Genomic DNA, 12,105 nt, shown 5'->3' on the forward strand with positions numbered 1-12,105 from the left:
ATGTAACTATAACTTTTTCATAGTCTACATGAAAGAGCTTTTGCTTATCAGAGAACTTGTAGTAGCCATAAGCTCTCTTAAATAGCCCCTTAGTTTTCTATACGGTGGCTGAGCTGTAACGTGTGTCTGTGTCAACTGCCAATCACATAATATTTCAATCGATATAGTTGCCACTACAACACGACTTAGATTGTGTTTAGATTCATGAATGAAATTTTTTGGCGTGTCACATCGGATATACGGACACACATTTGAAACATTTGAAGTATTAAACGTAGTCTAATAATAAAACAAATTACAGAATCCGCATGTAAACTGCGTGACGAATTTATTAAGCCTAATTAATCCATCATTAACAAATATTTACTGTAACACCACATTGTTAAATCATGGAGCAATTAGGTTTAAAAGATTCGTCTCGCAATTTATACGCAATTTGTGTAATTAGTTTTTTTCGTTTATATTTATTACTCCATACATGTGTCCGAACATTCAATGTGATATGGTGAAAAATTTTTGGCTGGGAACTAAACAGGCCCTTAGTTGCTAGCTAGGGCGATTCTACAGAGTTCATATATAAAACGAGTATGGAAGATCTATTGGTGAAAGTTCTTGGGTCATCGTTGGGAGGAGGCTACTTCTGTGTCGCCTCTGGGTGACCTCGGATGCGAAGGCCGCCGTCCCAGCCTCCACAGCGTGTCTCGCCTACCTTGTCGCCGGTGGCAATGCCGCCGCCTGCAGTGGTGGCCAACAGCGGCGGTGCCTCCTTCCTCCCTCCCTTTTCCTCCCATCTCCTTTTCCCCTTCTTCCTTCCCTCCCCTTTTCTCCAGATCTGAGGCGACCCGGGAGGCGTCGGCCCCGAACCTGGCTCCCCCCATGTATAGCACCGGTGGCCACCTCCATCCCTTCCCGAGGCAGGCAACGGCTGTGAAGGCAGCGAGGGGATGGTCGGATCTGGCCACCCAAGGTCCAAATCTGGCGTATCTTCAGCGAGGTATGGGCGTCTCTCCGGCGGGAGAGGCCGGATCCCCTATTGCGGTGGTGGCGACGGCTGGCTGTGGTGGCGAAGGCACCGAGATGGATGACCGGATTTGGCCCCACAAGGTCTAGATCCGGCACATCCACAAGGGGATCAGGCGAGACCGGCTCCCTTGTGGCGCCGACAGTGAAGAGGCTGCTCGGGGGAGCTTGGGCGGCCTGCACGGGTGTCAAGGTCACTAGTAGGTTGAACTGTTAGCTGGTAGCTGTCCAGCGGTTTCGACGGGCTTGCTCCGCAGCTCAGCGCGGGGACTCGTGCCGCACAGGTGGTGATATATGTCGTCTTTGGCAAGCAGTGTCGAAGCTTTGGCTGCTCTCTGCTCGGCCCACTTCTCTTTGTGGAGCTCCTTCCCCTCCTCCCCGTGTGGAGCTCCATGCATGGTGGTGATGTGGTGGAAGGCGACCGGTGCAATGGACGGATGCCTCCGACAGCTTGGTATTCAAAGTTAGTTTGAGCAAAGATGGTCGAAAACAGATATTTATGACCAAGGTTCCCAATCCGCTACATTCATGCCCTCCCGCTACTCCCATCTCATTCCCATGATCACGTATGGCGGAAAAAAAATGATTACGCGAGAGGAGGAATAAACTTATTCCTGCTAGCTGATACTTTCATATGGAACCTACTTTTTTTTCTTTGTTTTAGGGAGTCAATTTTATCCAATCTCTTTGAGGGATAACTATTTTCACACGCCAAATTATGTTTAGGATTCCCATACAAATTTTCGGGATAGAATTTAACCAATATCTTGGTGATGCTGTTAGTTCTTTCATTTGCACCCCTTGTAAAACATGGTTGTAAAATATACGGACGTGACTCCCCGTCGAGCGCCCGATGCGAGCAGATTTACGTGCAAAATTATTTTAAACTGAATTTTCCCTTAGATTACTTATCTAAATCATGATCCAATTGCACCATTAAATTCGTTGCAGTTAAATCTTCAAAACAAGACCACACATGGATATATTCCGATGAAAAAAAATTTAGTTTATTATTGAATTATTTTTAAATGTTGCACGATGTTCCACCAGATATATCGGAATTGTTTCACTAAGTAGATCGAAAATGTTTGACACGTTTAAATCGGGTGTTGTTTCACCTTATATAAAAACAATGTTTCAGCAAATAGCGAAAAAATGTTTCACTTCACTGCAACATTAGATCTATACATATTGAAATATTGTGAGTACATTAGGTGTAACATTTTTCAATGGAACAAAAAATAAAGCAAATTCCCTTAATAGGGGTGTCGACGGTGGATACCCGTAGACCGGATATAGAGGGTATTGGGGTACGCTGGTACAAGGATCTACGTAGTACGACATCAAACAAGCAGAAGACAAAGATTATACTGGTTCAGGTCCCTTGATAGGTAATAGCCCTAACCCAGTTGATATGGGATTATATGATAGAAACCACCGATTACAAAGGGAATAACGGAACTCAATGATACCGACAAGACCGTGTCGAGTTGGTTTGACTAGATCACCCGACGACTTGGCTCCTATAGGCTCCGACTTCGTAGGCTGATGTGGATGTGTTGGTGGTGAGATTCGATGCCTTAGGTCCTCTCGGGGGGTCCCTTTTATATCGCGGGTCAGTTGATCTCCTAGTAGGACTCGGAGATATTGGACCCCTCATGATACAGTGACGACCTAGTCTTGTCCGAGTAGGACTTCTCTCATGTGTAGATTCTGTTTCTATTACGTGATTGATTTCCTTAACGTGTACAGGAAACATCCGTATATGCGCAAGTATACCGTATTGGTATACAGTATATATCCAAGGGTAGAGGTTATACCTTATCCGTAACCCTGACAAGGGTGTTTCCAAAATATGTGAGTTTTTTTTGTTGCAATGGAATATTTCGTTCACTGCAACATTAGATCTATACATAGTGAAACATTGTGAGTACATTAGGTAAAACATTTTTGGTGGAAAAAAAAATAAACTAAATTCCCTTAATAGAGAGTTTCCAAAATATATGGGTTTTGTTGCAACGGCACGTTCCATAATGTCAAAATCCACTGCAACATTTGATCCGTACATAGTGAAATATCACGAGTATACTAGCTGAAACATCGTAAAACTACTGGTTGAAACATCAAAAGAGATCCTATGTAACATTCAAAAAATATTAATAAAAAAGCTAAAATATTTTTTTGTCGAAACATAATCATGTGTGGTCTTGTTGTACAGATTTAATTGCAATAAATATAACGGTGTGATCGGATTATAAATTAGATAATTAGTTTAGAAAAAAAAGTTTCAAATATATTTGAAGGAAAAGCGACCGGAGGCGCGGGCGCCCGAGCAGCCGATTTTTTCTTGTGATGTCGTGCGCTCGGCGCGCAGCATTATCCAAATATACTCCAATCTACCATGTTTAAAGAAAGGAAAACGGGAAAACGTAGTGCTCAGTTCCTGATCACTAGAACCCGAGTCGCATTGTCGGAAACATGGTCGAATCCGTGTCCGAATGAATGATCCCAACATCATTCTCCATCACTAAAATCCGATCGATCGAGAACATTCTTTCCGAATTCCGACTGGGTGAAGTCACGGGGAACAGCTAGCGCCATTCCGACTCCGATAGCTTCTCCGCGTTCACGAACCCTACCTCCCTCCGCGCGCGGCCGCTTCATATATATAGGCCTCCACACCCTAGCGGGATCATATGCATTGGAGATCGATCGCTTGATTATTAGCTTTCCACTCACACGGTCGTCGGCGACCGATCGACTTGCTTCCTCCACCGTACGACGTACGTGCTCCTTCCCGGCCGGCCGGCCACAGCGACGGCGACGAGCACCACCGGCGCCGCCACGCCACTACGCCAGCAGCCAGCCATGGACGACGACGGCGGCGCGGGCCGCGACGGCATCCTAGCGTTCGCGCACCAGCTGGCCAGGCAAGCCGCGTTCCTACTTCAAGCCTCCAACGACCTACTCGCATCGCTTCTTCAGTCCACCTCGCGCGGCGGCGGCGGCGCCGATATCCTATCGTTCGCGAATCAGCTGGCCAGGCAAGCCGGCGCGTTCCTCCAAGACTCCAACGACATACTGGCATCGCTTCTGCAGTCCACCTCGCGCGGCGCTGCCGCTGGCGCCACCGCCGCCTCGGACGAGGCGATCCAGGCGCTCAAGGACGTGGGCGGCGGCGACGTCGACGGCGGCGGGCAGAAGCTGGTCTGCGCGATCTGCCTCGACCACGACGATCCGTCAGCGTCGGCGGCGGCGGGGTGGAAGGAGATGCCGTGCGGGCACCGGTTCCACGGCGGGTGCCTGGAGAAGTGGCTGCGCATGCACGGCACGTGCCCCATGTGCCGCCACCAGATGCCGGCGGCGGAGGTGGTGGAGGGGGCGGCTTCGGAGGTGACCACGTCGGAGCCGCTCCTGCTGATAGCGCGCGTACGCCGCTCCGGTGACGGCGCCAATGAAGAGGAGCATTACCATTACTATCTTTACGAAATACGAGTACAGTGCTCCACCAATGTCGAAATTAACCCTTAAATAGTTTTCGGTTTTCCTTTTTGGTCGTTGTTTCTTGGGGGAAACTATTCTACACCCTCGAGGGGATGTTCTCTCGTTTGCTTAAAAACCATTTAAACGGTTATGAAAAATTCTGAAAAAATTTGACAACATTCATATAACACATATATACAACTCCACAAAATCTTAAGTCTAAACTCAACTCACACGTCGAGATATAAAAAAGACAAATTCAGCATATGAATAGTAGCGTACTGTTTATATCTAAATTTGTCTTTTTTTTTGTTTCTCGATGTGTAGATCGAATTTGAACTTGAATTTTTGTGGACTAGTAGGTATCATTATACTCTACATTTTTAATTATTTTGTATCGAATTTAAAAGAATAAGGTATACGAGGGGATATCCCCTCAAGGCATTAAAATCCACTCCTGTTTCTTCAGCATGCCTTGACCATGAAATCTATTGTACCGTAATTAGTATGGCACGTCAAATGTAATCCTTTTATTTCTAAATATTGAGCACCGTTGATTTTTTTAAATATGTTTGATCATTCATCTTATTTAAAAAAATAAGTAATTATTAATTCTTTTCCTATCATTTGATTCATTGTTGAATATATGTATATGCATACATATAGTTTTATATATTTCACAAAAGTTTTTAAATAAGATGAACGGTCAAACATATGCTAAAATATTAACGGTATCAAATATTTAGAAATGGAGAGAGTATATTGCTACTGTTGCCTCATAAGGAAATTTCCTATAATGAAATCTCATATGTATCGAATCTCTGTGTTGCTTGCTCGTTCGCTCTCGGTAGTATGCTTATGTGTCTACGAAAAATGTGACACTACACCGTACGTCTATCGATCGTGAATTTTGATCAGGGCTAAAACCTACATGACGTATATGAACGCCCAAACTGCTACTCTCTCCGTTTCAAAATATTTGACACCGTTGACTTTTTAGTACGTGTTTGACTATTCGTCTTATTCAAAAAATTTAAGTAATTATTTATTCTTTTTATATTATTTGATTCATTGTTAAATATACTTTCATGTACACATATAGTTTTACATATTTGACAAAATTTTTTAAATAAGACGAACAGTCAAACATGTGCTAAAAAATCAACAGTGTCAAACATTTTGAAACGGAGGGAGTATTTTGGCGCTTCTCCAAAGCATTTTTTTGAAGAAAAAAATAATATGCGATACTAAACATGGCTTAGGGGTGGAAGGAGGCGCTTCTATTTTTTTCAAGCGGAAAATATATTTCTAACCACCGGCCCGCCTGGCGCCTGCAAAATGGGGCAGGAGGAGCGAGATGGTTATCTGCCTACCAAGATAAATCTTCCCAAGCGGATGACATGATGCGCCATTTCCATATCTTTAAGGTTGAGGTTTCTCTCTAACTTTCCAACTTCTATTCTTTTTTTCTCTCGCACGCTTCCCAAACGGCGAAACGGTGTGTTTTTGCCACAGTTTTGTATATGAAATTACTTTAAGAAATCGTATTAATCTATTTTTCTTTTTTTTCTAATACTTAATTAGTCACATGCTAATTAATAATATTATTTTTCATGCGGGAGTTCAGCCTAAATGTGTGTTACAGGACATGGGGTCGCACCAAAGCCTTTGTTAACTGACCCCACCACGTGGAATTCATCAGCAACTTAGTTAGGATCTCAACGCTAAAGCTACCAGCGTTGAGATGTTATATCGTCTTAACGCCAATATCGATAGCACTAACCCGACGGTTCATTTCTACAATTAATTTTTTAATATGAATTAATTTAAAATAAGTTCTCTAAAAGTTTCAATTTGTTAGTGGTTGATGGCACACAAAACGTCTGCTTGTGACATGCGGCCCTTCCCTATGGGACCCACATGGTCACATAGGTGCGGGGGCCAGGTATGTCACCACGCCCGCGCGCATACTCTGCTTACTTTTCGACTTCGGCTAGAACTAGATTAGAGTAAGAATAATAGTATAGCTCACTTCCTACTATTAGCCTATTTTAAAACCAACATATATAATATATTAGCTATAATTTTTTTCTCCTGTCTCTATCTCTTGTATAAGAGCCAACACCCTTAATTTTTCACTATCTCTCTCCTCCATCTAAGCTTATGGTAGGTTTATAGCTCACTATTATACTTGCTCTTAGAGTAAGTTTAATAGTATAGCCCACTACTAACTCTAATTCATCTATAGCTAATCTAATAGTTAATTTATACAATATTTGATTACTATACTATTAATTGAAGTCCGTGCTGCAGCTGGCTACATATCTGTAGGCTGTTGTTCTTCTCTCTCATTTTTTATCTCATTAAAATATATTTATAATTGGCTAATAGTAACTGCTCTTAGCGTAATCAGCGCAGCGCCGGCCTAATCGGAAGTTCACCGGCGACCAGCCGATTGACTCCGACTCGGAAATCACGTCCCTCCACCCCCGTTTTATCAAACTACACGTATCCGGCGCGAACCATTGACCGCACACTGGTGATGCCGATTGTTGTGGGTGCACTGGTGACGTTGGCCCCGCCGGCGGCGACCTCACGGACTCGTCTTCCTCCTCCGACGCCGCAGGAGGCGCACGACGACGTGATCGGTGACGGCGGCACAGAGTGCACGATCTGCCTTGACCAGCCGGCGGCGAGCAGGTGGAAGGAGATCCCGGCGTGCGCGGCACCTGACCCGTTTGCAGCCACCGGGTGCCACCAGCGATGCGCGCCGCGCGCGATCACGACACTAGCACGTACAGTGAGCTCGACGCCGGCGCACAGTGCAGCTCGTCCCCCTTTGTGTTGTACATGACATATGTTCGTCCTCGTACACAGCGCACACGTGCTGCTCTCTTTTGCAAATTATTTGGCACGTTAATCATCATCTAAAATCACGTAAGCTTCATACCGATCACCTAAGTGTACTACTAGCATAATCTAAGATACATAATCGCTCACAAAAACCATGTAGGCTAATAATTATCTTGAATTCTTGATTTGATTACGACGAACGTCTTAATAATCTACTTCTTGGCGAGAGAGAACTTGTAGAGCATGTAGTGCTTGTACTCCTGGCCCTTGCGGTAGATCTCGGTGGGGAACTTGGCGTTGTGGACGGCGTCCGGGTAGTCCTGCGTCTCGAGGCAGAGTCCGCCGTGCTTCACGTAGCGCGCGCCGCCCTTGCCCTCGTCGCCCTTGAGGAAGTTGCCCGTGTAGAACTGCAGCCCGGGCTGGTCGGACCACAGCTCCAGCACGCGCCCCGAGGTGGGCTCGCTCACCACCGCCACCTTGCGCACGCCCTGCCCGTCGGCCTCGCCGTCGAGCACGTAGTTGATGTCGTACCCGCCGCCGGGGACGTCGGCGATGCGCGCGCCGGGCGCCGCGGGGGCGCGGAAGTCGAACGGCGTGCCGGAGACGGGCGAGACGGCGCCCGTGGGGATGAGGCCGGCCCCGACGGGGGTGACCGCCGACGCGAAGATCTGGACGGAGTGGTCGAGGATGGTGCCGTTGCCGTGGCCGCGGAGGTTCCAGTAGGTGTGCTGGGCGAGGTTGACCGGCGTGGGCTTGCCGTCGTCGACGGGGCGGGCGTACATGGTGACGCTGAAGGAGTAGTCGCCGTCGATCTTGTAGGTGACGAGCACGTCGAGGGCGCCCGGGAAGCCCTGCTCGCCGTCGTAGCTCTGGTAGTAGAAGGTGATGTAGGGGAAGTGGCCGGTGGCCCTCTCCCGGACCGACCAGAACACCTGGTTGAACCCGCGGTGGCCGCCGTGGAGCGTGTTGTTGCCGTCGTTCTTGTACGTGTGGAACGCATGCCCCTTCACCGTGAACCTCCCGCCGGCGATCCGGTTCGCCACCCGCCCCACCAGCGCCCCGAAGTAGGTCGTGTCATTCTTCAAACCAAAAACATACGCATAAAACGTACGAAAAACAAAATTAGATCATCGATCGATATGCCATTTCATGTAGATTAATATAGTTTTCTTAATTTGCCATGGGATCTAGCTAGCTCACCACGTAAGATCCAATATCTTTGTAGCCAAGAACGACGTCATCAATGTGCCCTGCAAAACATATTCTGCATGATTAATCTCAAGAACTCGAGTGAACATGATGAGGGTTCGACATTTTGAACTGTTGGTTTCCGAAATTTCGTTTATTTCATATCCCTCTGATACGATATTATTTCGGCCGAAATTTTTATTTTTTTTAAGTTTTCGTGAATTTGATAATATTTCTTCATATTTGACTAAATTTTGTTTGAAATTTCGAAAATTAATCTTTATCAACACTTCCTGATATAAACACCGAAAACGAAAAATTAAACCCTTAACATGATACTGAGAAATTAACAAGACTGGATCAATTACCGTTCTTGTCGGGGAGGTTGACGGTGAGGATGGTGGCGCCCCAGTTGGTGACGACGACGGAGAACTCGCCCCGACGCAGCTCGTAGAAACCGATGGACTCCTTCCCTCCCCTCCTCGCCTCCGCCGGCGTGCCGCCGATCAGAGACGCCGCCGCCACCGCCGCCGCCACGGCCAACCATTGCCACGCCACGCTCCTGGCGCTCGTCGCCGCCATTACTGCCTAATCCCGACTACTAATACTACTAATCTTCCTCTAATCCGTGCAACTAATGCTGTGTAAATCTCGGTTGCCTATTTATAGGTGGAGGTCTCGAGGATGATGAGTTGATGACTATCGTTCTAGTCAACAGGATCTACTAGCGCGGGTTTCTCACCCACTGACATGCGGGGCCGTTGCACCGTAAAGTTGCCACGTAGGCTTCCTGTTTACAGGATGAGCATCATGTTGTTCAGATTAGTTAACAGAACACCTTAACCGTAAGAGTTAAATCTAAACCACCTCATTTGACCGGTCAAAGCACCTGCCAAGTGCCAAGCCACACCTCCGTACCCGTTTGGCCCATTGGGCCATTGCACCGGAGGCCTGCACGCGGCGTTCCTGGGTACCCGGTAACCCAGCGGGGGACCGGAAAAGTTAACCCGAACCTGAATCTCTCTCGCGCCGTCGCTCGAGGGGGAAGGGAATCCCCGTGAACCGTGATGTATCCGCTGCCATCCAAGACATAGACTTTTCAAACAAAAAAAATTTAAACTATACGGACACATATTTTAAGTATTAAATATAGACTAATAACGAAAAAAAATTATAGATTCTACCTGTAAACTGTGAGACGAACCTATTAAGCCTAATTAATCCGGTATTAGTAAATGTTTACTGTAGCACCACATTGTTAAATCATAGCGTACTTAAGCTCAAAAGATTCGTTTCGCAATTTACATGCAAATTATGCAATTGGTTTTTTTCGTCCACATTTAATGCCATTTATATGTCAAACGTTTGATGTGACGAAATTTTTAGAAGTTTGAAGGGAACTAAACACACACAGCCTAAGGCTATGTTCTTAGGTTGGAACCCTCACCTCCCACATGGAAAACGGAGTGATGGATTAGTGCACGATTAATTAAGTATTAGCTAAAAAAAACTTTAAAAATATGGGAATGCTTAGCACCGGGCATCTGTTGTCGCCGGGACCCACCACGCCGCCTGCTGTGCTGCCCACGTCTCTCCCACGCGCCTTCGTGCTGCCACGTGTCCCCACCACATATTCCGTTGCAACAAATCACCCATATATTTTGGTAACACTCTATTAAGGAAATCCGTTTCATTTTTTTGTTCCACTAAAAATGTTTCACATAGTGTACTCACAATGTTTCACTATGTATAGATCTAATGTTGCAGTGAATTAAAACATTTTTTTGCAATAAATCACCCAATATTATGGAAACCCTCTATCAAGAGAATTCGTTTCATTTATTGTTTTACCAAAAATGTTTCACCTAGTATACATATAGGGTTGGTTTGGTTTGTGGCCTAAATAGGCCTTACCAAATTTTGTCAGTGCCAAGTTTTGGTAAGTTTTGGTATGACTAATTTTGGTAAGGCAATGTTGTATTTGGATTGAAGCCAAAATAGCCTAAGTTCACTATTGAAATGGCCTATTTTCTTAGGCATGCAAAAATTTGGCTTCAAACCAACTAGACACTAAACACTATTGAAAATGTCAAATATTGGTAAGCCTAATTTAGGTCTCAAACCAAACCAGCCTATAATGTTTCACTTTGTATGGATCAAATGTTGCAGTGACTTGAAACATTCTTTCGCTATTTGCTGAAACATTGTTTTATATAATGTGAAACATCGTCCGATTTAAACGATTGAAACATTTTCGATCTACCTAGTGAAACAATTATGATATACTTGATGGAACAGCGTACAACATTTAAAAATAATTCAATAATAAGCTATTTTTTTCATCGGAATATATCCATGTGTGGTCTTGTTTTAAAGATTTAATTGCAACGAATTTAATGGTGCAATCGGATCATAATTTGGATAAATAATAAGAGAAAAATAGTTTAAAATAGTTTTGAATGCATGCATGCTTGATGACGTCATGCAGACGTGGTTGTCTGATCTTTTGCAATAGATCGGACGTCCGATTTATATCGGCCTCCTTAAAAATGGGTTAGTATGATTTTTAAAGCAACTTTCCTATAGAAAAATTTTGCAAAAAATATATCGTTTAGCAGTTTGGGAAACGCGCGCAGAAAAAAAGAGGGAGGAGAGATTGGGAACTAGAAGAGCCGAATGTAGCCTAAGATATAAGGTTGTCATTATCCCGATCCGTATCTTAGTACCTTATAATACTACGATACTACCAAGTCGAAATGATACCGATCCCACATAGTATCCTAATTTTCATAGTATCTCGATACTACTATTCATTACCACACCATTCTGCATAATCTTATGTAGTATCTCGATTCTACAATCCCTACAATATTACAAAATATTATTTAAAATAAGATGATTTGAAAATAATGTAAATAAATATGCTTAAGTTTATATAAAAATCGGTTAAATATATCAAAACCAATGTGGTTTCTCTTAATAAATGTATTTATTTGCATGGCTATATAGAATGGCTATATGTAATTAATTTAAATATTAATTAAACTTAAGAAAAGGAAAATCTCATAGTTTCCCGGTCATACGATACGATACTATTTTGAGCAAAACGATGCTACCTAGGATCCCGATCCTGACAAGCTTATTGCCATCCCAGGCTAAGCAATATCATGGTATAGACTTATAGAGGGAGTAGATCGTCTGAGGTCATGCTCTCAACGTCATAGGGAAGTCGCGCGTCGCTCCTTCGTATGTTTCGTATTGCATGGTGCTGCTACTTCTTTCGTTCCACGTCGTAGCGAGGATAGCCCATTTACAATAGAGTGTAGCGGGAGACGAACAGAGATGCTGGTCGTCAAGTCAATCCGTCCACCAAAGAATAAAAGAAAAGAAAAACCAATGTGACATCCACTAGCCAACCAGCACGAGTGTGGGAGGAGCATATCGCCGAGGAAGACTCCTTTGACACAGCCCTCCTCTCCATTCCTCGTCCATGCAAGAATATAATTGTTATCTCTCCTTAAGGTATAAAAGGAGGAGTCTAATGACTTAGGATTAGACATT

The 12,105-nt window shown here is 44.6% G+C and overlaps 2 protein-coding genes across 2 annotated transcripts; one reads left to right on the plus strand and one right to left on the minus strand.

Annotated features, from left to right (window-relative positions):
- The first annotated feature begins 3,888 nt into the window (after positions 1 to 3,888).
- LOC127765444 (E3 ubiquitin-protein ligase Os06g0535400-like) lies at positions 3,889 to 4,551 on the plus strand. The gene has a single exon (XM_052290351.1). The coding sequence runs from the start codon at positions 3,889 to 3,891 to the stop codon at positions 4,549 to 4,551; it is 663 nt and encodes a 220-aa protein (XP_052146311.1).
- A 2,948-nt stretch (positions 4,552 to 7,499) lies between these two features.
- Positions 7,500 to 9,173, minus strand: LOC127768209 (uncharacterized). The gene is made up of 3 exons (XM_052293746.1): positions 8,913 to 9,173; positions 8,557 to 8,606; positions 7,500 to 8,435 (listed from the first exon to the last, which is right to left on the minus strand). The coding sequence occupies exons 1-3, from the start codon at positions 9,124 to 9,126 to the stop codon at positions 7,569 to 7,571; spliced, it is 1,131 nt and encodes a 376-aa protein (XP_052149706.1). The 5' UTR covers positions 9,127 to 9,173; the 3' UTR covers positions 7,500 to 7,568.
- Between the last annotated feature and the right edge of the window lie 2,932 nt (positions 9,174 to 12,105).

This window comes from Oryza glaberrima, chromosome 3, assembly GCF_000147395.1.
Source record: "Oryza glaberrima chromosome 3, OglaRS2, whole genome shotgun sequence".
Taxonomy (NCBI): Eukaryota; Viridiplantae; Streptophyta; class Magnoliopsida; order Poales; family Poaceae; genus Oryza; species Oryza glaberrima.